Below are 20,726 nucleotides of genomic sequence, written 5' to 3'. Positions count from 1 at the left end.
CAGCCCAGCTACCAGCATGCCAACGCTTCCCGAAGCACCAACGGCCGAAGCAGCGCCCGTGAACAAGGCGACTGGTGCTCCCGCGGTGGTGGAACCGTGGACAGACGAAGAAGGAGAGTGGTTAGCGATGCTGGAGCTGGCTGCGACGGGCGAGCTGCTGTTGGTCTGGGAGCCAAACGACCAGGTAGACTCTGCACCTGCAGCGGCGTGAGAGGAGCCCGCGGTTTGGGGTTCCGGCTGGCCCGGGAAAGCAGTGGCATCGGGTCGGATGACGGTGGTGATCGTGGCGGTGGTTGTCTCGCCGCCCGCGGTGTATAACACGGTCACGAGGGTGGTTTTCGGTCCGGCGGGGATGGATGAGGCGATGGCGTCGACGTCGGTTGGGGAACCTTCGTTTGCCGGTTGGTTGGGGCTGGATGCTGTGGACGCGGAGCTGGGGGTTGCATGCTCGGACGAGTTTGAGGTGTTGGGTTCGGTGGTTTTGGCGTTGTTGTTGTTGCTGTTGCTACCGCTGGCTGGGTATGTCGTCTGGCTGGCGCCGGATGTAGAGCCTGCTGCGGAGTCAGGGACTGAGCCCTGGGAATTCGGGTGCGTGCTCTCGGGAGACTCATCCATGCTGCTGCTGCTGCTGCTGCTAGCCTGGCCAGCAGTCTCAGCTGATCCAGACCCAGATCCCGAAGCAGAAGAGGGGCGTCCACTGCGACCTTCTCCGATGCCACCACCTCCAGAAGCCGACTGGCCCTCAGCCTGCCCGCTGAACCCCGTCGCACCGCTCTGAACGCCCGAAGCATGACCAAGAACGTCGACCCCAGCCGTGGTAACAGGTTGCACTCCCGATGCCGGCGCGGTCGTAGTACCACCGGCCGAGGGAGCGGCGTAAGCGTCGTCGCCAGCTGCAGCCGTGGGTCGTCCACCGGCCACCGAGACGATCGTGGTGGCCACGGCTTCGACCTGGGTCGTGATGTAGGTGGTGCGCGCAGAGGCGGGGCAGTTCTTGACGGTCGAGGGGCACGCGGTCACCGTGTAGGTCAGGGTGCGCTCCACCGTGGAGTAGACGGGCACTTGGTTGTTGGAGCTGGCGTCGGCGTAGCTGGAGGTGTTTTGGGCACCGGAGCTGCCATGACTGTCTGAGCTGCTGTGACTACCGGAGCCATTCTTGCTGCCCTCGCCGCCGTGTCCAGCAGTGGCAACCGGCACCTGGGTCGCCGTAGCCGTGACCGGACAGATGGTCGTGTACGCCACCAACGTCTGCGTAGTCACATAGGTCGTATGCTGCGAGGCCGGGCAGTTGGTGACCGACGTCGGACACGCGGTGACGGTGGCAGTGCGGGTGGTGAAAACAGTCGAGGTGGTGGACTGCGGGCCCGAGCCCTGCACGTTGGCCGGCGCAGTGGGCTCACCGCTGGCAGTGACGGGACAGATCGTAGTTCCGACCACCACTGTCTCCGTGGTCAGGTAGGTGGTGCGCTGACGAGCTGGGCAGTTGGTCACCGTCTCCGGACAGGCAGTCACCGTGGTGGTACGTGTACTGAGGATGGTCGAGGTGGTCACATCGCCTGTGTCAGACGATGGTCTGGGTCCCTGGGAGATTGAGTTGGGCTGTGAAGTGGGGTTCAGGGAGACAGGCTCGCTGACGCTGGTTTGAGTGGCAAGCGACGGGTGCGTGGATACTGCATTCGAAGGACGGATTGGGCTGGAAACAGGCCGGATGGAAGAAGGAATGGCGCTGGAGTGTGGCTGGGGCATGGTCGCGCGGGAGGATCGGATCAGCTGAGATGATGCTGGTCCGGACGGGACGGACACTCGGGTGTTGGATCGAGTTGCAGACGACGGTTGGATCAGGGGTCTGGACGAGCTCGATAATGCAGCAGATGACGCCGCAGGAGTCACCGACGATGCAGCCGGCGACGATACCACAGGCGTTACAGCGGAAGACACGGCAGGCGAAGACACGGCAGGAGATACCGAGCGAGTGGGAATCGCCAGAGATGACACAACAGGAGTCGAGGCAGGTGATACCACAGCAGATGATATTGAGGGCGTGGATACCGCAATGGATGACACCGCAGGAGTAGATACCGCAGCAGACGACACAGGCGACACAACAGCAGACGACACAGGCGACACAACACTCGCGGTGGGCGTCACAATCTCGACGGACGAGCTCAGCGACGTCGGAGTAGGGGTCGGGGTCGGGGTGACCAGGCTGCTCGTGCAGGTCTCGGTCTGATAGGCAATGGAGATTCCATCCAGATAGAGAGTCGGTTCACCACTCGAACACATAACGTAGAAGTAGGGCCAGGTGACGGAGCTGCCCGCCCCCTGGTACTTGGTCACGTCCATGGACACATACTTCCACTCGGTCACGTCCTGGGTCACGTAGCCCGAGACCAACGGATACTGCTCGTTATTATCGAAGGTGGCGACGAACTGGCACGACGAGGCTCCGTTCAGGTAGAGCTGGTAGTAGAACGAAGTCGTCCACGTGTTGGTGGGAGGGAAGCCATTCCGGTTGCTGGACACCGACAACACGGTTTGCTGGCTGCCACTGTACATAAGGCCCGCCGTAATCTCTCTGAGGTTTATCATTAGCGGGAGACTGTTCGTTGAAGAGCCAGAAGATCACGGCCAAGCTCACAGAAAGTATTCTCCCTCGGGTGCAGCGTCGGACTTCACCACCAATGCGGAGGATCCGGCGGTATCCCAATAGTTGGTGTTGCCCGTTTCGAAGCCTCCATTGAGCGCATAATTGGCGGTCGTCTCGCTGCAGACGGTGACATATTCGGCCAGAGTGGGGGCCACCGCCAGCAGGAAAGGAATGAAGGACTGCTTCATGTTGGGGTATCAAAATGCTGTAGAAGAAAAGAAGGAATCAAAGAGTGACGCAGATCATTGCCAATCGAAGAAAGAATGGACGAAGCGCAATCGGCCTCAATGTCGACGACGGAGGAAAAGCAAGAACAAGAGTACAGGGGAGACTCTTAAAGTACTATACAAACAAGCTCTCTCCTGGGAGTGGAATTAGTGTATAGAGCTGATGATGGCGAGCATTGGCCCACCGCTTCTAGTTCCATTGGTAGTGAAGGATCTGTGGATTCAATAGTAGATCGTAAAGTCAGCGTATAGGGCTAGTTTAGCCGACATGCGAGATGGCGTGCACCAGGACGGTCAAGGGACCCGACGGCCGAAGGCTTGGCTGATCGAGACCCTCGATCGCATGGTGAAAAATCGGAGTCGCCGAATCCAGGATTGAGAATGGATGCGATTTACTTACTATCTCGAAGAGTCAGTAAGTTAGATTATGGTGGACCAGGGCCAGGTGACATCCTCGCTACATGACTCCATTCACCAGCCGCACTGCAATGCCTCAGGAAGAGTGGAATCATATTTCAATCAAGCTGGGGCGAACCGTCTAGATTACCAGTAACCTGATTGTCGGGATGTGAGGGTTAATGCTAGTCATGGGATCCAACCTTAAAATAGCTCCCATGTAAGCAGAGTTGAATAAGATCGTCTCAGCGCTAGTACAAGTCATTGACAGCGCAATCACATCAGATTTTGTGCAGGGAGTCCATTCATAGAAGATAGAAAGAGTTGTCATTGCAGCACCAGTGCACTCTTATAGTTCTCGAATAGTGAGACGATATCCATACCGAAAAAAAAATATTACCGCTACCAGCGAGCCGTTGTGCTAATGGATAACTGAGTTGTATATATGCCTGGGGAAGCCACCAACAGTCTTTCTACATCCCACCAGTAACCAGCAGATAACGTTAGCAACCATTATCGAACGGGAAGACTAAGACCGCACAGCCATTGATCAAAAATGGCAAAAAGATGGAGCTGCGGGGAATCGAACCCCGGACCTCTCCCATGCTAAGGGAATATTATACCACTAAACCACAGCCCCATGTGTTGAAATCCGGGTCCAAAGTAGGCTTTATGCTGCTAATGTTTTGCTGCAGTCGTTGCTGGGTAAATTCGCAGAGCAGAACGGCGGCCATCCATAGCCACTTCACCAGTGGATCGACCTCAACCAGCAGATAAACCGTTGGCCCAAGCACCCACTCATTCTTCTCTAACCCCGAAATATTACTGCGCATATCTCCAGCCAGAGCCATGGCATATATACTTTCACACCAAGCCACCTTCAGCCCTCAAGCCCTTGCTTTCAAGCACTCGTCAAGCATAGCTCTCAAGTACAAAATCACTGGCTAAACCAAGGCTCTGGCACCAAGCCCGAGTGGCTGACTAGCTGTACTGTACATGCCCCCCATTCCCAAGCCAAGAGCATTCACCAATCCTCCCCCCTACGCAAGGATCCTCCTGAACAACGGATCCTGCAGCAGTGTCTCCGAATCCCCCACCCTCAAAGTGACGCACACCTCCCACGGCGCAGTCGCACGATCCCGGACCCCACCGCCAGACATCCGCGCCGGGAGAAAGATACATCCCCCCGACACCAGCGCCAGCCCCGGCTCAAAATCCTCAATATATCCTAGCCCCGTCCCAAAGTCCAAGGAGTAAGTGTTGAGATCCCGCCAACTCGTCACAATAATCCCCGCGGGTCGGCCTTCGACCGTCGCCCAGTCGTCGTGGTCGGCCACGACGGCCGAGGCGCTGTACGCCACCGTCTCGTCCATCGCGGACAGTCGGGTGCGCACTCTTAAGGCCAGCTGCGCGAGGCGGCGGAGATCTCTCTCCTCGTCTGTCGTGGGGTGATCCTCTGCCGAGGGGAGGGGCTTCGGTGGGTCGATTGTGTCGTGGATGGGGAAGATCATGTTCCCCACGTATGTATCTGGGATGCGGGGACGCACGCGGTTGCGTAGGTTGACGGCCATGAGGAAGTCCGCTGGCTCGGGGGTGGTGGTGGTAGTGGTAGTGGGGGTTGATGCTCGCTCTGGATGAAGCACGCGGTCGACGCAGAGGGCCAGCGTCGCGGTGATGATGTCGTTGCTGGAGATCCAACTTGCAGTTGTCGGGGACAGGGTCTGAAGCTGCTCCGTGCAGAGGTCTTTCAGCTGCGCTACCTTGTGTGGATCGAAGGTGTACCGGTTGGTCTCGACCACGAAGGCCAGCGCGGACTCCATCGCGCTCCACTGCTCCGTGGAGGTGCTGGGGTCGAAGACGGGCGGGCCCAGTTCGACGCTGTGGTCGAGACGGGTCTTGCACTGGGCTGGGAAGCTGGAGACGTGGTTGCGGAGGGTAATGTGCGTCGCTGCGATGATCTGGGCGAGAGGAGTCTCGGTTTGCTCCGTGCTGAACTGACAACACTCAGCTAGGGCTTCGAGGATCACGCCGGCTCCCGTGCCGTCGAAGACGTTATGCCAGAAGGACATGGCCAGGACGAGCTTGCTGGGGAACACATTGGCCTGGAAGCGGAGCACGGGTCTCTGCTCCGAGGCGGGAATGAACGTGGGGAGGGCCAGGTACGCTTGCACTGGGTGCGATCGTAGCTCCTTGTCTTGGTCGAAGTACTTTATCTGTAGCATGGAGACTTGAGAGAGAGGGACCTGCGGTGGTGCGATGTGCATACGACCCTTCTGCCCATCGGGTTTTTGATGGAAGACCACATCACCCGCCAACCAAGGCAGTTGCCAAACGAGCTTGTCAATGCCACCCTTGAGGGTGTTGAGCGCAGTTTGTGGGTCGGGTGTATCAAAGTACAAGATGAATGGCAGGAAGAGTTTGGCGGGAATGTGATCAAGAGGGCTCAGGGCCACAGAATCAGCACTGGCTACGCCGGGCATGATGAAAGCTGTGAGACTCAACCTGAATAGCAGCAGTCTTGAGGGTAAGATTGCCACAAGGCGTTCGATGCGGGAATAGGCACATTGTATCCTGCGATCAGCCCCTGACGGACAGTGGGCTCTCAATTTCACACCATCCCCAGGGAGAGCCTGTATGGGCTAATTGCTGCATTTGAGGGGAATGCGTCATTCAACAAGGATGTTTCTTTGTTTGACACAGCCGAACACAATGGACTCACCACCAAGGACGAATCAAGGGCGATAGCTCATGTCAGGTCTTGCTAATCGGATCCACAGCCGACCACAGTTCATAACGGGTTGACATATGACCTCCTGACGCCAGTGCTAACAGCGCGCTCGTTTGGCCCATTCAGGGACTGTGTGGGTCGTGGTGGGCACTCGGTGTCAAGGCATCAGCCCTAAAAGGAACCGGCTGTCCTAGCGTCAGAATGGCAGGTTTGAATGCCTGCTAGTACTAGGGACGGTGCGATTGCGTACGTAGACCCTTGCAAATGTCTTATTTGTGCTTTGATGAGGGTTTTAGTGACATAATATCGCTTGACTGGAAAAATGTTGAAGTGGCCTTGAGCGGAGTCCAGTCAACATTGTGCTGGTTTCCCTCTCCCCCCCTTCTGAATCCTATAACTAGGACTGTTCAGCACGCCTGAACAATCCACAAGACAACTATCATGAGGAGACTATGGCCAACACAAATGTCGCTCCGTCGCAGTTACCTGATCATACGCCGCTGATGGTGCACACCGTGAGGGGTGTGATCGGGACGTGTGCTGTTCGCATCGGACTTCTCCATCAGACAACCCAAGACCAATGTTCTGACCGTGCAAGCCAAGGTAATGGTCCTAGCTTTCGCGGCGCTATCACTTATCTTGACCCGGTATGCAATCGGGTACCACCTGACCTTCACCACCAGTACGTTTACGTCCTCTTTTGCCTATATCTCTGGGTTGCATTGGCAGTCAAATGCAGCCTGACCGTGTTCATAATGCGCATCTTCCCCACGCCAAAGATCCGCCGCATTGGACTGATGATAATGGCACTGATGGCCATTGTTACCGTGTCCGGCGAGCTGCCTTTGATCCTGCAGTGCCGGCCCGTCCGCGCCACTTTGGACAAAACGCTCCCGGACTACCAATGCTTCTCCGACGCCGTGCTGGAGAACCTCCAGCTCTACCAAGCCATCCTGATGCTCCTGCTCGACCTGATGATCATCGGCCTCCCGATGCCAACAATCTGGAGGCTGCAGATGCCCATCCAGCGCCGTCTGTTCGTCATTGGGATCTTCTGTCTCGGGAGGAAGACACTTCTCCCTTCTCCACAATTCCCGTTCTTTCTCCCCTAAAGGCTGACTAAATCACAGGACTCGTCGCATGCGCCGCCGGCCTCACACGCATCCCACTTCTGGGGTTCCAAGAGAACTCCACAGACTATACATGTACCGTCCACCCCTTTTCCCTGGCCCAGCTGCACATGGTAGCCTAACACCGCTGCGCTAGACGTCGGCGCCGTCCCACTCATCCTCATGAACCTCGAGTACCCACTAGGCTTGATCACCGGATCACTGCCGTCGCTTCGCGTCTTAGTCCGATTCATCCCCGGCCTCAACAGCAGCAGGCGAAGCACGTATCCAACTCAGGAGTGGGACCTGAGTGAGCCGGCCGAATGTCGACTCGGGGGCCGACCGCGCTGGATGCATCGATTACGAGGCGGCGACGCGAAGAGCATCGAGAGCGAGAGTCAGCAGCATATCTTGGAGATACGGGGGAGTCCTCGCCCCCCGCAATCTGCGGATTGCGGGTGATGGCGTTTGCAAGGGGTGGGGGGCGGGGCGCATTCATAGACTTTCCGGCAGTATACTAAAGCATGTGTTGCTAGGCACAGGACTATAATTTTTAGTCATGGGAACAGTCAGACGGTAGGCTGTAAGATACTGACACCCCAAGTAGAACCAAAATCCGTGATAAGCTGAGCAAATGAAACGAACACCAGCCCCCATCCACCAAAACACCACCCCTACGCCCCTCTACACCCCCCTCAACCCCGCCAACTCCTTCCGCATAAACGCCGCATAAAACACGACCTCATCCCCGGCGACCCCGACCTCCCTCCACCTCGGCTCCTCCTTCCACAACACATACCCGCGCCGCGCATACCACCACTGATTGCAGCCCATGACGGGCGGCTCGGCGCCCGTGCGGGCCCACACCCCGGTCCCCTCGGGCGACTCATCCAGGTAATGGCGCTCGCTCAGGGTCGTCAGCGCCAGCCCCCGGCACTGCGTCTCGGTGGTGGCGGCCAGCGCCTCGACGAGGTCCATGGCGCGGCTGCCCAGCCCCAGGCCCCGGTACGCCGGGAGGATGAAGAGGGTCTGGACGGTGAGGACGGCGCGGTCGGCGCGGGCGAGCTCCTCGTCGGCGGGGTCGCTGTACGCGTCCAGTGAGATGTGGCCCGCGTAGACGACTTTGTTCTCCCCACGGGCGGCTGTGGCTGCTGCTGCTGCTGCAGGGTCCGGGATGCACAGCCAGTAGAACCCCTTCAGGCTTTCGTCTTGCTTGCGCTTCCAGCTTTCCAGCTTGGGGAGGTCGTGGTCCCAGCCGCAGATCTGGCGTTGGCGGTGGATCTCGGCGAAGTCGGCGGGCGAGTGCAGGTTGATCGGGGTGAGGTGGCAGGGGGGTGTGGTGGGTTTCATTCTGTTGGTTTGTGTTCTGTTGTGTATCATGTGGTGTGGTGAATCACGATTTGTGGGGGTGTGTGGTGTGTTGTAGAGAGGAGTTGATTTTTGATGTTCTGGAGTGGGCGGAGAAGTCACTGATAAGGGAGGCTCTGTGGCACTAGTGCTTACGTGCTTAACGGTTTTGATTGAAGATTGAGGCAACATAAGCAAGTAAGACACGCTAATATCGATTAGGTTATGGGGGAGATGTCTAGACGAATTAGCTCCCTCTTTATGGCGCAATGCCGATGTTTTTAGGCGCTAAAAAACATTACCACAATTATTATAGACTCGATCCCTTGGAAGAACCTTTCCACCACATCACCGTCCCGATAAAATGCACCAGCTATAAATCGGTCTCAATGGACCCAGTGCGGGCCTTGTCTTTGTACAATGACATTTTTGGTCGACCACCGAAAAGAGTCAAGTCACAACGACGACAACCATTTGTCGACAGCCACCTGCATCAGTCTCGCCGTGTATTCCACCTGCGCATGTCATTAGAGATCACACAGAAAACAAAAAACAAAGGCGCAACTTACCACCTCCGGATCCATCAGCGTATCGTGATGGGCATGGTCGATAACATGACACTCGACGTTCTCCTCCCCGACCATCTCCGCCCAACCCCCGGGGCCCATCGACTCCCGCGGCGTCTGCAGCCATTCCTGGCTGGTGCGCGCCTGCGTCTCGGGGCCACACCGCCGCAGGATCTCGTCGGCCTCCACCAGCACGGTGGGCAGTCGATCGGGATCGCCGTGGCCCGCCCAGATCACGAAGATCCGGACCGGAGTGGAGTCCTCGCTGGCCGTGCGCATCGGGCGGGGCGAGTATTTCAGTTTCGCCCGGACCGAGGCCAGGCTGTGCTCTCGCCGGTACGACGGGATCTCCATGTCGGGCTTGCCGGCGCGTCGGATCGCCGGGTAGAAGCCGACGATCTCCAGGAGCTTGACCGTGGGCTCCAGGACGTGCGGGTCCGGACGCGGCAGCGGCATATCCAGGTTGATGATGCCCAGGACTTGCTGGCCCTGCTGCCGGAGCTGGTAGGCCTCCTCGTAGGCGAGGATCGCGCCCATCGACCAGCCCCCAAGCAGGTATGGGCCCTCGGGCTGCAGTTTGCGGATCGTCTTGACGTACAGCGCGGCGGCCTCTTCGACTGTCCAGGTGGCGTCGGACTTGCTCATGAGGAAGGGCGAGCCCAGCGCGTAGACGGCCAGGTCGTTGGCGAATTTCGGGAGCGGCTCGTACGAGAAGGCGTAGCCGGAGCCGGGTGGGGTCATGAACAGGCAGGGGACGCCGGGTTTGGGGATGCCTTGGATGAGGGTGGAGAAGCATTCGCGGGGTGTCTCTTGCGTGGCGGAGTCGATTTCGAGAAGGCTGGATGGGTCGGTAGAGGATTGTAGACGCTCCATGAGCTCGCCGATGGTGTGGGGGGTGAAGAAGAGGGATGATGGGAGAGACACGCCTGTCTCCTGTCGAATCTGGTTGAGCAGCGCAATTGAGGTGATGGAGTCAATTCCGAGGTCAATCATGCGCATGGTCGGGTCGATATTCTCGCCCTTTGCGGAAGCAATGGCTGCTAACAGGGATTCCATGAGCTGCGAGTTGGGATGCGACTCGAGTATTTCCTGGCCACTTGCTTCGATCGCTTCCATCTCCTCTGCGACCGTGTCAGCTGCCAGCCAGTCTGATAATGTGACGTTGCTAGGCATATCCTTCCAGATCTGTGACTTGATCGATTCGAGCAAGCGAACGTCGGCATATGCTGCTAGGTTGACATTCACATCCATCATCGTCGCATCGTTGAGTCCCGATGCTTGGGCCCAGGCTTGTTTCAGCTTTGATTCAAGCATCGCACGACTGTATAGTCTGCTGCGCCCTTGAGACTTCTGGGCCGTCCAGTAGACCTCGACCAGCTCAGTGAGTTTCGACTTCTGGACCTTGCCGGCCAGGGTCCGGGGATAGTCATCCAGCCCTAAGGCCGACACCGGAACCACACCCGCCGGGACAAAGAGAGCCCCCATCTTTGTGCGGACGGTATCTTTGAGCTGGCGTGCCATCTGCTCGTCCACATCCGTCCGCACAACCGCAACAGGCACCTCACCAGCAACCTGATCCGGTGCTCGGACGATCTGTGGCTCGAGCACATGGAACTCCGCCGTCTGGCCCAGCACCGCCTCAATGGCCGAGGGCTCGATATTCTCACCCCCTCGAATGATTGTGTCGTTATACCTTCCCACCAGATACAGCCGCCCATCCTCCCCGACAACCGCTTTGTCCCCCGTGCAGAACCACCGCCGGCCGTCCTCGCTGGTGTAGAACTTCTCGTCGTCCCTGTTCCCGATGTACCCATCTATCAGACTGGGCCCGGAGAAATGCACTTCCCCGACGGCTCCCATCGCGACAGGGACTTGACTACCTTTGGCACAGATGCGCACCTTCGCGCCAGGCAACGGCCGCCCAATCGAGACATCGCGGCCCGAAATCACCTCGTCGATGCTCTCTGCCGCGTCCGTCGACACGACAATCCCCTCGGTCATGCCGTAGAAGTTCTCCACCGCTTGCGCCCCGAGATGGCTCAGACAGATACGGAGCACCTCCTCCGTCGGCGGCGCACCGGCCAGGACCACCCGTTTCAGGGAATGCAGCTTCTGCGCCGGCGCCACCGCCACGCCACTCAGAGCATGCAGCATGGTGGGCACCAACGCGGTGTGCGTACAGCGTTCCTGGCGGATCGTCTCGATCAGTCGCTCGGGGGCGAACGCTTCGCCCGGGAAGACGACGGTGGCGGCATTGAGGAAGGCAGCCATAAGGAACATATACCCGAAGGCGTGGTTGTTGGGCAGCACGACGGCGACGCGATCGCCGGGGCGCATGGGCCGGTTGGGGCTCGATCGCCACGCGCGGGCGACCGTCGTGGGGAAGGCGGAGGCCTGCACGAAGCAGCCTTTGGGCAGGGAGGTGGTGCCGCTCGTGAAGAAGATGGATGATTCCTGCTGGTGCTGCTGGTGTGGCTGCTCCAAGAAGTCATCCGACAGACGACTACCATCGTCAGAAAGTTGGCTGACATCAGACCGACGGTCCTCGTCCTCGTCCCGTTCCTCCTCCGCCAGCTGCACATCCTTCCCCCCAGGCTTCGTGACATGCATGATCTCCTCAAACCCAACCCACCCATCCCCAACCCCTACCTCTCCGGTTGATATCGCAACCAAACAGCACTCCACCTGCAGCTGCAACCCCCGAACCAACCCCGCAACCCGCTCCAACCCAGCAGCAGCAGCAGCAGCAGCAGCAACAACCACCACCGAATCCGGCCGACACGCCCCCACTGCAGTCTCAAGCATATGCACCGCCTCCCTCTCATGCCCCAGACACCTCGGACTCAACGGCACATGCACGCACCCAATCCGGTACGCCGCCCACGTCGCGACCACGTATTCCGCGGTATTCGTCGCAAACAGCACCATCAGCGATCCCCTCCCCACCCCGCGGCGGCGGAGATTCGCCGCGAACCGCTCGATCTTCTCGTCGAGTTGCGCGTACGTCCAGCGCAAGCCCTCTGCACTGGGCTTTTGTGGCGTTGTCGAAGACGCTTCGTCATGATTGGTATAGAGGCTCGCGGGCTGGTGGGGACAGACCAGCGCGAGCGTGTCCGGGTGCTCGCGCACATTCTGCCGGAATTGTTGGTCGAGGGAGGGGAAGGGGTTTGCGAAGAGCGGAGGGTCCCCGGTCAAGGAGCTGGGTTGGGCCATTTGCTCTCCTGTGGGCGGGGTTTCTTTGGGAAATAAGATGAGTGGGTGGTGAGGCGATGTAGTACTGGGAGGTTGGGAGGATCAAGAGCCTGACGAAGGAGGTAAAGATAGGTATGCTTGCGGGTAAGTTACTGGGAGCCTGGGTCTACCAGGCGGGACTTGCCTTCCCTGAACCACGTGCAAAATACAAGAGTACAGGGAAGCAGCGATGTGGGGAGGGGGTGGGATGGAGTCTAAATGGGATTTCCGCGATGCAGTCGACCTGATCAGCTAGACTTGGCTGGAGTCGCTGGACTCATCGACGGAGCACATGGTTCATCGACTACCGGACCACTGGGGCATGCAGGGTTGTCAAAGTGAAACGATCTGCAGTGAGGATTCGCTGCGTACGAGTTTGTGACGAGAGGGTTGTTTACTACCTGGCCTAGACTAACTCCTCTGAGTAAATACCTAGTGATTGAGTGAGGTGGGTCTTGGGCTTTGGGTCCAAGGAGCAAAAGACTTGGACTTGCAACATCGAGGCAGGGATTCACCATCTTCCCGTCCATGCTTAATCTTCAATGCGGAAGAGTATCCTCCATGCGTATTGGACCAACGTAACAAGATAGAGCAACACATGTTCTATGTAGTACAAAACAAAAGCAACCCCAGAACCCCCAAAATCCCAGCGTCAACAACAGAAATGAGAACGCAGTCCCACCCAAATCCAAGGCCGGACACCTACATACCTAGTTTAGTGTACAGTACGTAGTTCCGGAGAACTCCCTGCAAAATTACAACCCCCAAGATCGACCTCCAAACAACCAGATCCGTCCGATTCTCCCGCGAGCTGAAAAGTGGATCCCCGAAAGAGGCCTGCTTGCCGCGCATTTGTGATACGGGTATTTTACACATACGCCCGCCACAGGCCCACCACAGAACACCGAAGAGTGATCGACTGTCATGCAGCTGCATCACCTCTCAGCATCTCCAGGATTGACGAGAAGAGACAGCATCATGACGCATATCATGGCCCAGAACCACCGGGATGATGCATGGCGATGGGCTACGAAGGTTTAATGCTTGCTGTCAGCGTAGTAAGAAGGACGCAACTTGAGGGCTGGCTGAGTCCACGCCACGAACCCATCCTCATCTTTGACGCTAGACTTGCATCATCCTCGCTGATCGGGTCAGTGCACTGCAGCAACCCCTTTTCCCCTTTGCTGTTCCTTTTCCGACCAGAGGTAAAGAAGGTTAGATATGATATGATGTAAGAGAAATTCAAGATTCGAACCATGGACAAACCACCCGACTCCACGGGTAGATCCAGATCGACCAATCAGCTGCAACAAGTGGGGGGGCGGATCTTTTCCATTGCGTCGGGTGTTTGTTTACTTCGTATCGAGCGGAGAAGAATTTCGCACTTCTAGTCAGGCTAGCCAGGAAGCGGTGTAGGTTTTTGTTCTGGAAGAAGCTCTGAGATTGAAATTAAAGGATCATGCTTTTTAAACGTCTCCATCATAGCTGTGGACAATTTGACATTACATATTACTCATACCCGGTAAGCTACTTCAGGGTGTGCTTCTCACTGAGACGATACCGACAATGGTGGGGTGGCCTGGAGGGAAGCTCCTCACTCCTCGACCTGCTCCTTCTTCGGGAACAGCACGATCAGCCCCACGATCGCGGAAAGGAGTAGAGCGGATGCTATGCTCATTGTCAGAATGACTATCTACTCATAGGCGAGGGCATTGGGGGGCAACATACCAGGAATAATCCGATACGCCTCGATAAAACTCTCCTGCACGGTTACCTGAATCCCGTGCGGCAGCGTGCTGGTGAAGTTATAATCCTGGACGATATGCTCGATCAACTGTCGTCCAAAGTTAGGGGTCACATTTCATCCCGGCCATATACACAGTGGAAAGGAAACACATACCCCCCGCTTCCCTGCGACCTCCCCCAACCCCACGGCCACCCGCGCCCGAAACACCCGCTGCAGCGCGGCGGCGCTGACGCTCGTCCCCACGATCTGGCCCACCTGCTGCGCGAGGTGGTACACGGCGATGGCGCTGGCGAGCTGCTCCGCGGGCGCCCGGATCGTCAGCGCGATGAACTGCGCCGACAGAAAGAGCCCGCCGCCGATGCCCCAGGGGAAGCAGTACAGGACTTCGAGGGGCTGGATGCCGTGCAGCCAGCGGAGGACCATCAGGCTTAGCGAGACGAGGGTGATGAGGAGGGCGATGAGGGAGAGTTTGCGGGATTGGAGGTTTCTGTTGGCGCGTTCTGTTAGGGTCGTTGCGGCGGGTGGTGTGGTAGGACTCGGTGGGTGCTCACCTGCTGAGGGCTTTGCCGGCGATGATGGAGCCGGAGATTAGGCCTAGGGCTGCAGGCCAGATGCGGATCGCGATGGCGGAGTTGGAGAGGTGGTCGATTCGGTAGAGGTAGGCGGGTAGGTTGTTCAAGATCTGTGGGAGTGGTTTGGAGTCAATTTTAGGCGGGGGGTTGTGGTAGGGATCGGGCATAAACTGACGGTGGTGACGGTAGCAAAGTAGATGATCTGACCACCGAAGAGGGCCCCAAGCCCTGGGGAACAGACAATCGAAGGGGGGATGATGGGGTGCTTGGTCCCGAACCGCTCAATCAGCACAAACACCATGAGAAAGATCCCCGACACAGCGAGCAAGGCTGGAGTCTGAGACGAGAGATAGGCGATTCCCCCCTCGGTGGTCGCTAGGATGAAAGACGTGACTAGGATGAAAAAGCTGGCCACCCCAAAGTAGTCGAAGTTCCACAGACTCAGGTGCTTGGTTGAATGTGTCTCAGTGGCCGGGGTAGTCGAGAACTGCCATTGCGCAAGAGCCAGACAGAGCATCGCGATGGGGGTTTGACCGATCAAAGACCTGAGCATCAGTGTCAGTCCAGTCACAGGAGTTGATTCAGCCCAAGGCTCCGAGCCTACCATCTCCAGCCGACCAGGTCGGCGACCAACGCCCCCAAGGGTCCTCCACAGCCCTGGCCGACGATCCCAGCTGCGATGATGTAGCTTCGCACTGATGCGACTTCCGTGATGTCGAACATTTCTTGGGGTCCCGTCAGCATCGCCCTGTACCCCGGTATGACGAGAGTTACCGTTCACCAGGACCGAGAGGAGATCGGTCATGCCTGCACCGCCCATCCCTGAGATCAAGCGACCCAAAACAAAGGGCCATAGGGTATCGGAGATGCCACTGTTGAATCCAGCATGAGTTCAGGCCCATATCCAATGACTGAGTCTCGATGAACGACGTACGAGATCAAACATCCAACCGCGAAGAGGCCGTATGCCGAAAGAAGGAATCGTCGACAACCGTAGATGTCGCTCAGGAAGCCATACTAGATCGAGTGCCGTCAGCCGTCAGCCGTCATCCTTGGTAGTAAAGTTGCAGAGGGCCACAAACCACCGGCAATGCGATGCAGAATCCCACATTGTAGATGACCAGCAGCAGCGACGCACTGGACGGCGAATGCAGCGACGAGGCGATCTCGCCTTGAGTCGCCAACAGAATGGACTTATCTGCGCTCGCGAGGAAGACACCTGCGGTGCGATCTCCAGTCAGCTTGAAGATTATCACGGATTCAGACATCACGCACCAACTAAGCCCGCCAAAATCCTACTGAAGTAGCCTTTGCCGGTCGGCGGACGGTCGCCTTTGCGCAACAACGGAGTCTGTTCATGCGCCATGCTGGTGTGAATTCGACGAAAGCCGAAACCATGAGGAACAGAAGTGAGCACAGACGGAATGACGTCCGAATTATCACTGCGCCGTCTGAGCTCCCAAGCTGAGTCGGGCAAGGCTCGGTCCCCTCAGCCCGGGCAGGGAAAGTTAGGGCACATCAACTCAATTGCACCTAAACGGAAAGGGGCAATGCACCGGACGATCGTCAAGCCACCTCATGCAGCCAAGACAATAGTCCATGATCATCGTGTCACAATCCTGTCACAATCGGTGTCACACTGTCAATCGGAGACACAAATCCTCCGATTGTTTACCGCTAAGGCAGACAGACCCACCGGGGGTGGATCGATCGCGATGCAGCTTGATGCAGCTTGACGGCAGCCGATCCTCGATACATGCCGCATACGCCGTCAGAAACAAGAGGGCAAGTGCGATCTGCAGCAAAAGGGGCCGGGTCTGCACGCTGCAGAATCACTCACTCCCTCACTCGGTATAATTCTATTATAAGCCCAAAGGGTCTGCTGACGGACGATCGTCATCTTTCACTTGGCTGACTCTGTAGTATCTTCCACAATTGGCCCTCCCAGATACAAAAAAAATGAATTTCCTGTCGCGGTCACTGACCACCCCGCCAGCGACGGCGGCAACCACGCCCTCGCCCGCAGTCGAGATTCTCAGGCAGTTTCAACAAGAACACCCGGACATCAAATTCCTGCGCTGGCAATGGCAGGACTACTCGGGCGTGCAGCGGGCGCGCGTGGTCCTGCTGGACACCGCCATCGCCCAACTGGCCGAGGGCCAACCCATGAAAGCGACCGGGCTGGCGCTGACCTGCTCCGTCGACAACCACCTCATCCCCGGCACCCCGACCGACGCGCAGTTCTGGCTCGTGCCGGACTGGACGACGCTGCATCCGACGATCAGCCCGGGGAGCGCGCAGGTGCTCTGCTCGCTGGACTACACCCTGCCGGGGCAACCGATGACGCAGGCGCTGTGTCCGCGCCACACGCTCTCTCGGGTGCTCGAACAGGCCCAGACGCGATGGGACCTCTCCTTCCTGGTGGGATTTGAGGTCGAGTTCGTGATCATGAAGCCGCACCCCGAGACCGGCAGGCTGGAGCGCTACAGCCGGGGCTGGGGGCTGTTCTCGGTCGCGGGGCTGCGCGACCCGTGCTACACGCACGTCGAGCAGTGCGTGCTGCAGCTGCAGGCGCGCGGGGTCGACATCCAGGCGATCCACACCGAGGGCGTCCGCGGCCAGTACGAGTTCGCACTGGGGCCGAAGCCGCCCCTGCAGGCAGTCGACCAGCTGCTGCTGGTGCACGGCTACCTGAAGGACACCTTCGCGCCGCTGGGGTGCGCCGTCACCATGGTCCCCAAGCCCGTGCCGGGCGACCCGCTGGCCAACGGCCAACACACCCATCTCTCGCTGCAGCCGAACCCCGCGCCGGAGCTCGAGGCGTCGTTCCTCGCGGGCATGCTGAGGCGGCTCCCCGCGCTGTCGGCGTTCTGTCTGCCCCAGGATGTCTCGTACGAGCGGCTCAAGCCGTTTGTCGGCGGCGCCGATGCCGTGGGCTGGGGCACCGAGTGTCGGCTCACGCCGGTCCGCAAGCTCGAGCCCGGCCGGTGGGAGATCCGCTGCGTCGACGCCATGGCCAATATGTATCTCACACTGGCGGCGGTCATCGGGGCCGGGTTGCTGGGGCTGGAGGGCCGCGAGCCTCTGGTCTGGCCGGATCTGGGGGATCCGGTGAATGCGAACGCGGACCCCGGAGAGCCGCTGCCCAAGAGGCTGGAGGAGGCGCTGGACGTGCTGCACGCGGATGTGGACGGGTTGGCGAGCGTGATCGGGAGGAGGATTATTGATCTGTATGTGGCGACGAAACGGTTCGAGGTGGCTTCGCTGGCGAAGTTGGATCCGGAGGAGGTGCGGGGGCTGTTTGTTGAGTTGTTCTAGATGACGCGGGCCGTCTTGTTCTTGAATTTTATTCTATTGTAATGCTTGGAGGTGTGTTTCGTTGTGATGCTTGTTCTATTGTGGAGGTGGAGTCGTCAACAGTAGGTCGTCAGATGGCCGCGCAACAATATATCACTGTTCCGCAATGCTTTGATGTTCACAGAAAGTGTCCTGTCGACCCCATAATCAGCGCAATGAGGCTACATACTCAGCAGGATGATAGCCCTGTATTGCCAATTCATTTATACCCCCCTCTTCTTGTTTTTTATTCTCGCATCTTTTGTACTCTCTTCACCCATCTGGACTCGGCGGGGCTTGAACCTTTGGCCCTCGGCTCATTTATACGTAGCTTGTTGGGACAAGAGCCTGTAGCAAACCTCGGCTGAGGACAACAAGTAGCCAGCATCATTGGTCTAGTGGTAGAATTCATCGTTGCCATCGATGAGGCCCGTGTTCGATTCACGGATGATGCACTTGCTTTTTTATTTTTGGTGGTCTTCTTCCCGGAACACCGATAACCAGATAGATGCCCGCCCCCCTTTATTCCCGAGTATCCAACCCACCACTTTTTTGTGCATGCAGCCCCTGTAGTCTACCGGGCGGCGAGAGTCACCATAAAGCATGATCCACATTTCGTCCAAAGTCACTGGCAGCCATTGTACACACAGTATATACAGCACAAAAGCCCCCCCCCCCCCAACAGCCCTCCCCAGCAATAACTGACCTACACCACCAACTCCCACTCCACCTCCCCCGGCTCCTTCCAATACCGCGTCCCACTCCGCCGAAACCCCAACTTCTCCAACGCCCTCGCACTGCGCACATTCGGCCGCTCCGTCTCCGCAATGAACCTCCTCACGCCGCGCCTCGCCACCGCCCACCGCATCACCGCCGCCGCCGCCTCCGCCGCGATCCCCCTGCCCCAATGCCCCGGCGCCACCCCGTAGCGCACCTCGACCATCTCCTCCCACGGCGGAAGGGGCGGGTCGCCGGCCTCGCGGGCGGGGATCGAGGTCGTCGTGCCGTCGCGGACGCCGGCGTAGCCCACCCACTCGATCGCATCCAGATCGGTGGGTAGACGGGTGACATCCTCGCCTGTTAAGATGGTGATGTCGGGGCTGGAGGTGGATTCCGCGGCTATGGGGATGGGGAGGGAGGAAGGACGTAGCCCCACGGCGCAGTCGCCCATCCCGCGGACGCGCCAGCAGCGCGCGATGTCGCCGGCTTGAATCACGTCTCGGGTTTCCGGGTCGGTCCATTGGCGCGCCGGGAAGTGGGCGCCGAAGCCCATGGTGCAGAAGTCGGGGTTGGCGTGGAGGGAGGCGTACAGTTTGCGGTAGGTGGGGGAGGAGATGGCGATTGGGGTGGGGAGGATTATGAGGCGGGGGGTGAGGATGGCGAAGGGGGTCCAGCGGTGGTTGGGTGGTTCTGGAGGGTGCATTTTGCGGTTGGATGGATGTATATGATAAGCTACTACTAGGTAACTACTAGTAGGCACTGTGGTTGATGTAGGGTGCAGTGATGGAAAGAGGACTCGAAGACAGCCGCGGGCGGCTGGACAGGGCCAATGTTCTGGAAACCAGCCTATTATGGATTAGCAGGGGTTCGGGGACGGGCCGGCCAACCAAGTGTCAGTGTCAGTGTCAGTGTTCACAGCCCGGGGGAAAGGGGAGGGGGAGTCTGTTTGTTTGCGACTCACTGCATCCATGATCCATGCCGCGCGTTCCGAACCATCCATCAGGTCTTATTCGGCGTTGCAATCACCACATCCCCCGCGATGACGTCAACAAGGCCAATGGCTGCGGAGATCCAGCCGGGGACATCAACCCATATCTCTACTCAAGGCAGCACGTTATCTGATTTACGTCATGTCATGCCTTGGGCACTCCTCACGGGTATAAAGAATGCGTCGAATGGCAGGTCGAACGCCTCGCTAGCCAAGAAATCTTAAGTCATACCTACCATCAAACCAAAGCTCTCAGCAGAACGATATCCACCACAACAAACCAACCTCCACCATGTCAAGCTTCCTGCACAAAGCCGAAGACGCCCTGCATCTGCATCACAACAAACACCCCTCCCAGGCCCACGACCACCACCACGACCACCACCACGCCCAAGCACCCGAGCAGCCACAGCAACACCACCACCACCACCACCCACAACAACAACCCCACGACCCCAGGGCCCCTGCGCCGCCAGCCGTAGCCCACGAAGGTTCGACATTCCATCCCCGTGCTCCTCTACCTACCCAACTAATCTGTTTTTGGTTATCCCAGGCACCCACCACGACCACAGCCACCACGGCAAACGCGAGTCCCACCACCCTAGCCCCGCCGAGATCGCCCGCGCGGATTTCATGGCCGACCGGCAGTACGACCGGATCTTGAAGTCGCCCGATCACGGCGCGGGGATCGGGTTTGAGATGTGAGAATCCGGTCAGAAAGAGATGTCGGAGGATTGGTCATCGGCGATGAAAGCGAGTCTTTGAGTGTGGAAATATGAATAATGGATAATGAATGGAATTTGTTTCTTTGTGCTGTGATTGTATGCCCGGGTCTTGGCGGGGATGGGGATTGGTTAGTAATCACTTTATTAGGGACAAGCTCCGCCAAGTCGGGTTTGCTTGGGCAGTCGGTAGGGATGGTGGGGTGCATGCATTGCATTGTTGGCTTTGCTGTAGGGATGGCGTAGGGTAAGTGTTGATTTTTGGAATGTTGCTAGGTTAGATAGATGAGGTGCGTGGGCATCTGTGTTGGAGTGTTCAAGATACCATCTGCAATAGCAGAGGCATTTAGCAGTATCCGAAAGACAACTAGTAAAAGGCGACAAGCTACG

The 20,726-nt window shown here is 58.2% G+C and overlaps 9 protein-coding genes and 2 non-coding genes across 11 annotated transcripts; 4 read left to right on the top strand and 7 right to left on the bottom strand.

Moving 5' to 3' along the window:
- Nucleotides 1-3,838: 3,838 nt before the first annotated feature.
- BO66DRAFT_t176 lies at nucleotides 3,839-3,910 on the bottom strand. The gene has a single exon. It is a non-coding gene; the product is annotated as a tRNA-Ala (tRNA).
- On the bottom strand, nucleotides 3,910-5,831 carry BO66DRAFT_392444 (uncharacterized protein). Its single transcript, XM_025647512.1, has one exon. The coding sequence runs from the start codon at nucleotides 5,748-5,750 to the stop codon at nucleotides 4,311-4,313; it is 1,440 nt and encodes a 479-aa protein (XP_025503344.1). The 5' UTR covers nucleotides 5,751-5,831; the 3' UTR covers nucleotides 3,910-4,310.
- A 752-nt stretch (nucleotides 5,832-6,583) lies between these two features.
- Nucleotides 6,584-7,698, top strand: BO66DRAFT_453066 (uncharacterized protein). Its single transcript, XM_025651975.1, has 4 exons — nucleotides 6,584-6,690; nucleotides 6,728-7,038; nucleotides 7,129-7,203; nucleotides 7,265-7,698. Exons 1-4 carry the CDS (start codon nucleotides 6,605-6,607, stop codon nucleotides 7,567-7,569), a joined length of 777 nt encoding a protein of 258 aa, XP_025503343.1. The 5' UTR covers nucleotides 6,584-6,604; the 3' UTR covers nucleotides 7,570-7,698.
- Nucleotides 7,699-7,791: 93 nt separating this feature from the next.
- On the bottom strand, nucleotides 7,792-8,457 carry BO66DRAFT_439250 (uncharacterized protein; the record flags this gene model as incomplete). The annotated part of the gene is made up of 1 exon (XM_025651139.1): nucleotides 7,792-8,457. The coding sequence occupies one exon, from the start codon at nucleotides 8,455-8,457 to the stop codon at nucleotides 7,792-7,794; it is 666 nt and encodes a 221-aa protein (XP_025503342.1).
- Nucleotides 8,458-8,737: 280 nt separating this feature from the next.
- On the bottom strand, nucleotides 8,738-12,233 carry BO66DRAFT_375639 (acetyl-CoA synthetase-like protein; the record flags this gene model as incomplete). The annotated part of the gene is made up of 2 exons (XM_025645661.1): nucleotides 8,738-11,483; nucleotides 11,649-12,233. 2 exons carry the CDS (start codon nucleotides 12,231-12,233, stop codon nucleotides 8,982-8,984), a joined length of 3,087 nt encoding a protein of 1,028 aa, XP_025503341.1. The 3' UTR covers nucleotides 8,738-8,981.
- Nucleotides 12,234-12,366: 133 nt separating this feature from the next.
- Nucleotides 12,367-12,867, bottom strand: BO66DRAFT_101917 (uncharacterized protein). The gene has a single exon (XM_025641768.1). It carries the CDS (start codon nucleotides 12,779-12,781, stop codon nucleotides 12,500-12,502), a length of 282 nt encoding a protein of 93 aa, XP_025503340.1. The 5' UTR covers nucleotides 12,782-12,867; the 3' UTR covers nucleotides 12,367-12,499.
- Nucleotides 12,868-13,441: 574 nt separating this feature from the next.
- Nucleotides 13,442-15,958, bottom strand: BO66DRAFT_351159 (MFS general substrate transporter). The gene is made up of 10 exons (XM_025644736.1): nucleotides 15,846-15,958; nucleotides 15,653-15,789; nucleotides 15,505-15,587; nucleotides 15,345-15,442; nucleotides 15,175-15,295; nucleotides 14,746-15,115; nucleotides 14,550-14,680; nucleotides 14,170-14,485; nucleotides 13,980-14,085; nucleotides 13,442-13,919 (listed from the first exon to the last, which is right to left on the bottom strand). Exons 1-10 carry the CDS (start codon nucleotides 15,934-15,936, stop codon nucleotides 13,846-13,848), a joined length of 1,527 nt encoding a protein of 508 aa, XP_025503339.1. The 5' UTR covers nucleotides 15,937-15,958; the 3' UTR covers nucleotides 13,442-13,845.
- Nucleotides 15,959-16,379: 421 nt separating this feature from the next.
- On the top strand, nucleotides 16,380-18,032 carry BO66DRAFT_392440 (putative glutamine synthetase). Its single transcript, XM_025647511.1, has one exon. It carries the CDS (start codon nucleotides 16,530-16,532, stop codon nucleotides 17,886-17,888), a length of 1,359 nt encoding a protein of 452 aa, XP_025503338.1. The 5' UTR covers nucleotides 16,380-16,529; the 3' UTR covers nucleotides 17,889-18,032.
- A 258-nt stretch (nucleotides 18,033-18,290) lies between these two features.
- Nucleotides 18,291-18,361, top strand: BO66DRAFT_t179. Its single transcript has one exon. It is a non-coding gene; the product is annotated as a tRNA-Gly (tRNA).
- Nucleotides 18,362-18,612: 251 nt separating this feature from the next.
- BO66DRAFT_471999 (GNAT family N-acetyltransferase) lies at nucleotides 18,613-19,561 on the bottom strand (the record flags this gene model as incomplete). Its single annotated transcript, XM_025652915.1, has 1 exon — nucleotides 18,613-19,561. The coding sequence occupies exon 1, from the start codon at nucleotides 19,327-19,329 to the stop codon at nucleotides 18,613-18,615; it is 717 nt and encodes a 238-aa protein (XP_025503337.1). The 5' UTR covers nucleotides 19,330-19,561.
- A 345-nt stretch (nucleotides 19,562-19,906) lies between these two features.
- BO66DRAFT_375629 (uncharacterized protein) lies at nucleotides 19,907-20,634 on the top strand (the record flags this gene model as incomplete). Its single annotated transcript, XM_025645660.1, has 2 exons — nucleotides 19,907-20,105; nucleotides 20,168-20,634. The coding sequence occupies 2 exons, from the start codon at nucleotides 19,907-19,909 to the stop codon at nucleotides 20,317-20,319; spliced, it is 351 nt and encodes a 116-aa protein (XP_025503336.1). The 3' UTR covers nucleotides 20,320-20,634.
- Between the last annotated feature and the right edge of the window lie 92 nt (nucleotides 20,635-20,726).

The sequence above is a fragment of the Aspergillus aculeatinus genome, assembly GCF_003184765.1.
Source record: "Aspergillus aculeatinus CBS 121060 unplaced genomic scaffold BO66scaffold_28, whole genome shotgun sequence".
Lineage (NCBI taxonomy): Eukaryota > Fungi > Ascomycota > Eurotiomycetes > Eurotiales > Aspergillaceae > Aspergillus > Aspergillus aculeatinus.
This window is presented reverse-complemented; position numbering and strand designations above follow the sequence as displayed.